Below are 5,980 nucleotides of genomic sequence, written 5' to 3' on the forward strand. Positions count from 1 at the left end.
GTTTTATCTTTCATTCTCTCTCCTCGCCTGTCTGTCATACAGGAGAACTTTTATTTGGGTTGTCAGTCTCACACCAGGCCATTTGGATTTGTTTCACGTACATTCTCCTAATATATAATTCTCTTTATAATTTTTTAAAATTGTGTCACGCCGTAGAATATTCAGTGTCTTCATGTTTTCACAGTTGCAGAAAGTGAAGTGTGTAGATGGAAATGTCGCCAAGCATAGGCTTCTGTTGATTTTGCTATTTTTATGCATGTTTATGTTTTTTTGTGCGGGTCTTTCAGAGAACCCGGTAATGTGTGGAATAATGGTATAATAATTTTTAAATAAATTTAAAATTTGTTTTTAAGTTCCTCTGATCGAAGTAGACGACAGACTAATATTATTGAAGCATTAATACTTCATTTTACCGGTAACGATTTACAATAAGGTTCATTAGTTACTACATTAGTAAACATGAACTAAGAACGAACAATACTTCCACAGCATTTATCAGTCTTAATTTCAGCATTTACTAATGCATTACTAAAATCACAATTGTCTTTGTTAATATTATTAATGCGCGGTGAGCTAACGTGAATTAAGAATGAACAACTGTATTTTTATTAACTAACACTAACAAACATGAATAAATAGCCTTATGAATGCATTGTTGATTCATGTTAATTAATAAACTAACAAAAGACGCCTTATTCTAAAGTGTTACCACGCAGCATTCATGCACTTTTCAGAAATGCGACTTGTAATTTTACTTTGTCAAAAAACACCACAGATAAACAAAATAAATCAAACAAGGGATATGTTTCAACTTTATACAGTGTCCAGGGAATTTCTGAAAGCGAAAATTAATTACATTTTACATTTAAATTCACATTATTAAATACATTTCTTCTCCTGTTTGTGTCCAGGGTTGAATTTTTATTTTTTTTAATGAATAAAACCATGTAAAAATAATTCCCAGATAAAATTGATCGACGAGTTCAAATATAGATTCAGTTGTATATGTGGGTGGAGCACGTTTTTCTAATTCTGTCAGTGCTTACTTCACTCACATAAACAATGGCATCCCTCCACATTTATTAGTAATGATGTATTCCAGCGGGTTTTTTCGGCTTATCTCGAGTCTGATGCACTTCAGGCAATGTCTTTGTACCTGAAAAACGTCGCTTGATGCTTTTGCTAAACATCTCGGAATGACCCTGAAGGATTTGTCATGTCAGAAATGCTACAAGCTCTATGTTCTCTTTTCATTGCTGCTAGTGGTCATAGTCAGTTGAGAATGCCAGTGGGAGTCTGATGATATTAAACCTGTTGTTGTGGCTGAAGGCTAACGCTGCTTTTCTAGTGTGAATGAGCAATAAATTCTAGAGCTGATCCGTTCTTGCTTTTAACCATTGAAATTATTCTCTTCCAATTAGTCACCTTTTCCACACATGCCATGCGCATACGAACACGCTCTTCACGCGGGCTTTAAAACCTATTTTCTGGGGATATTAGGCAGAAATAATTGAGTTTTTAATCCCTGCTTCTTCACAGATGTAATTCTTAAGAATTCATGACAGCAAAATGTAAGCTAAAAGCTAATGACAATAATTAGCGATCGGCAAAAGTGGCATATATGTGAGACATACTTTATAGCCCCCCTCACACCTCACCTCTTTTAACATTCAGTCCGTTTTTTCCATTGTATTGTTTCTGTGTATCATTTCTATTAGCCTGTGAATATCTTATATCTGTCTGTCGTTCTATCTTGGCTCAGTGAATGAATGTGTTGATTCTGGGCTGTACAGTACCTTCATGTCTTTCTGTCAGTGTCGGTGCAAGGTCCATACCAGCGGACCCTGTTGAAGAACCTCCTAAAGGATTATAACCGCATGGAAAGGCCTGTTGCAAACGACTCTCAGCCTCTCACTGTCTTTCTGTCTATGAGCTTGATACAGATCATGGATGTGGTAAGTCACTTCATGTGTGTTGTGGAGTTGTGGGGTTTATCTGATAACCCGAGGTGTATTTTTTTTTTGGTTCCTCTTGTCTTTACATGGTCACGTTTTATGTAGTGGCATCTTTGTTATCCACATTTTATTGACCTTTTAATTACACAGTATGCTTCTCAAATGATCTGCATACTTTTTATTCCTCAAATTTGTTTCAACCTTTTTTTTCAGTTTTTTCTAAGTACCATTTACAGTTGTCATTCTGTTACATTTATCTTGATTTTGAACTTTTCTTGCTCGTACAGGATGAGAAAAATCAAGTACTGACCTCCAATATCTGGCTTAACATGGTAAGCCACATCTTAGTAGTTAGTAGACTTTTCTTTGAGTAAATGACCTAATGATATATCATTATATCTATGACATCAGTTTGTCTGGGTTCAGTACAGATTTGATAATGATTACCTCAAAATGAAGTTTCACTTTTTATTTTTCCTTCAAGAAAATGATCTGGGTTACAGCGAGGCACTTACAATGGAAATAAATGGGGCCAATCCATAAATATTAAAGTACTCACTCTATTAATAATAAAGCCACAAAACTTTGTTGACATGACAGTGTGACTCTTAAAACAAGTATAAAATATGTGATTGAAATAGCTCAAATAATACATGAATTTAAACAGAAACAATGTATTTTCATTTCTCAAATGGTATATTTCTTAGGGAATCCTCCAAAAAAAAATCTATCCCATTGTATGTGCCACACTGTAACCTTGTTTTTTTGCTTTTTTTTTTTTTTGAAAGGTCATGATTCAGAATATGAATCTATTTTAAAGTGGCCTTATAAGTGGCCTTACCGACGGTATTACTTTGGGAAATGAAATAGGTTACAGATTACAAGTTACCCTATTCAAGTAGGGTAACTCTTCAATTACTTTATTAAAGCAACGTAACTTATTCTATTTGATTACTTTTCAAAATTTCCAATATTTTGAACTGTTAATAATTTTGAAACATTTAAATCACGGAGGGGTTAACCTTACACTAGCATTACCGTAGCATAATTACTTGAATTAAAATTATAATAAGTAAGAGATAATGCACATCAAGTTTTATTTAGTTATCTTATAATCCATTACAGTGTACAAAACAATATGGCAGCAGCTGTGTTTGTATGAAACCAGAGAGCGAGTCTAATTGAGATTTAATATTGCATTAGCTAACCAAATGCAAAACAACTAAAAAAATTTCCTAGCAAGCATATAGAATCTACTGTAGTTATTAATCTCTGTTATTAGCTTTTCGGGGAATGATTTTGCAACGTCACGACTGACCAATCAGAATCAAGCATTTCACAGAGCCATGTACACTTTTTTTCACTTTGAGATTGTGGTTAAATACAGGTTTTAGTTAAATAGATGGTCCCAAACTCCAGAAAAATTGGTGTCTCATTTTATGTGTGTGAAACCTCGATTGTAACCCCCTTTGTAATCATTAACATTTTCAAAAGTAACTGTAATTTAATTACACATTTTTTTGTCAGTAACTAACTACAGTCACATTTATTTAGTAATTAAATTCAGCAGTTCTGTTACATGTAATTAGTTACTCGCCGGCACTGCTGACTGAATACATGCGCATGTGTTAAACGGCTGACACAGTTCTTTATATATCCCTCAGCACTGGTATGATCATTACCTGCAGTGGAACCAATCTGAGTACCCAGGTGTCAAAAACCTTCGCTTCACCACAGACCAAGTGTGGACACCAGACATCCTGCTCTACAATAGGTATAGAAGCATTTGTATCACTGAAACAAGACATTTTTTTTGTCATTCATATTATTACATTGAATATTATTACTTTGGTGGTTTTGTATCGCTTTTCATTTGTGCACATACAGCATTTCCATCTTGCGTCTTGTTTCTTCTTGTTTTCAAGTCGCTTTTGAAAATAAGCAGTGAAACAAGTACATAGCACATCCTTTAATGAGATAGCAATGAATTTGAAATCCAGTAATTACAGCGATCATGCAGGCAGGCAGAAAATCCTATTGTGAAATGATGAACTTCTAACCGCAGCATCAAAAATGGCAATCCGCATGTGCTTGGGTAAAGAATCCTTGGGAACTGGAATCAGCAGACGTTAGTTTGTGTGCGTGTGATTGAGGATTGCGGTATTGGGGCCATAATTCAAAGCGTGGGGCTAAACAGAAGAGCAACTACAGATCAATGAACTGAAAATTTGGTCCTTGGGCAAAAGCAGATCGTTTAGTCGAAGAGCTGGTGTCCAAACAGCCTATTAACATCCTTCGCTGTAGACTTCCCGTTTTTTTTTTTGTTTTAAGTCAGAGCCGATTCACTTGGGAGCTTGCTACTTAGTTGTACATTAAATTTAATCATGGCCTTAAGCTAATTTTTGAAAAGGACATTATTCATTCGTACCTTGTTACAACCTTATGAACCACAGGAATCTTTTCTCACTTTTAGCGTAATCTGATGACTATTATCTCATGCCATTGTCTTAAAAAAAATGACTCTTGAGCAGCGGCTTGGTATTTTTTAAAAATGTGTTGAATCTGGCTTGCAATATTTCCTGATACCCGATATAAAATGTCTAATATATGCACCTTTTCTCCGTTTGCAGTGCAGATGACAAGTTCGACTCCACCTTCAAATCGAATATTGTAGTAAACTCCAGTGGCTACTGCAACTACCTGCCTCCAGGTCAGTGCGAACGCTTATGCTTAAGGTTTATGGCACATATAATGATAAAAGCAATTGTATGCCGCGGTTCGTAACACAAAAACACCAGTGGTATTCAAAGCAAAGCGTTAAGCTATAAAATGATTTCTGCACGGAAATAAACATCGGAAGGCAGCAGGAAAAGGTCACCTGTTTTATGGGAAGTGCAACAGTTGAAGCATACATGAATGTTGTCGGTAGAAATGCTATCATACAGATGAAGAGATGTAATTTTTAAAAGCCGTTTAAGTATTAAAGAGCTCTCTGCATGCCGAGTATGGAAATCAAAGAAGCCTCTTTCATTTGTCGTAGTAAGTGATGGCGTATGGGTCATCAATTTCTAGATTTGTACATCAGAAACAGAGACGTTTATGGCGCAAAAGGAAATGGGAACTTCATGAATTATGTTGCAGCTACTTTATTTCCTCTGAGGGCAGTAGTGCTTAAGAATATGCATAGCAAATGCACATTGCACTTATTTTTGGAAAACCGAACAAGAACAGAAATCTCCCTTTGATGAAAATATACGCATTGTGCGTTTAATAGAGGCTGAAGCATTGACATGGTTTTTCCATCCTCACAGATTCAGTTTATGCCTATGAAGAAAAACGCCTCTTTTTTCATCTTTAACATGCATATGCAGATTCATACACAACGCAGCGCTAAAGCTGGAGTCTTTAAATAACCCTCAGAGCCACTGCAGATGCAAACAAACTCGCATTTGCTATCACGAGCAGATCGTGCCCCAATGGCTCGTATTTGCAGCTCACGCTGATTTCATCGCAATTTAACGCTGCTTTTCTCTTTCTCGCATTAAAGTCATCCGGTCCCTCAGTAGCAAACAGAAATCAAATGCCTTTTTGAAGTCAAGTCAGGCAGCGAGATGAGGAGAGAAGAAAAGCAGTGAGGGAAAAGACAGACATAAATAGAGAGAAAATCTCACATCTCATTTTCAGAAATATGTTTATTCATTAGTGGCTTGTGGGAGTGAACAGATTTTGGTAATCCAGTGATCTGGGCAGATGCCAGGGACACACACACACACANGTGTCAGTCAGTGATGTTATGCACACGGATGGCGATAAGAAGATGCTTGCAGAGAAAGGTGTGTAATCCATGCCACATTTCATGAATTTCATTGATTTTCTCTAATGTAAGCATATAAATAATGTACAGTGTATTTAGTACTACGAAATGAAACGAAGGCTGTTTTATTTTTTTTTTATACACATTTTCTTGACAAGGTCACCCCTCAGTTTTTATCAAATCTTTATTTTTATATATGTGTCAGAGTGTG

At 35.9% G+C, this 5,980-nt stretch overlaps 1 protein-coding gene across 1 annotated transcript in view; it reads left to right on the forward strand.

Annotated features, from left to right (window-relative positions):
• The window catches only part of LOC122323334 (neuronal acetylcholine receptor subunit alpha-7-like), an 18,771-nt gene that overhangs the window by 768 nt on the left and 12,023 nt on the right, over positions 1-5,980 (forward strand). Inside the window, exons 2-5 of the mRNA XM_043217078.1 lie at positions 1,816-1,955; positions 2,243-2,287; positions 3,620-3,729; positions 4,586-4,665. Of these exons, the coding sequence (XP_043073013.1) occupies positions 1,816-1,955; positions 2,243-2,287; positions 3,620-3,729; positions 4,586-4,665 (375 nt within the window). The remainder of the gene's footprint in view (positions 1-1,815; positions 1,956-2,242; positions 2,288-3,619; positions 3,730-4,585; positions 4,666-5,980) is intronic.

This window comes from Puntigrus tetrazona, chromosome 19 (assembly GCF_018831695.1).
Source record: "Puntigrus tetrazona isolate hp1 chromosome 19, ASM1883169v1, whole genome shotgun sequence".
NCBI classification, from domain to species: Eukaryota; Metazoa; Chordata; class Actinopteri; order Cypriniformes; family Cyprinidae; genus Puntigrus; species Puntigrus tetrazona.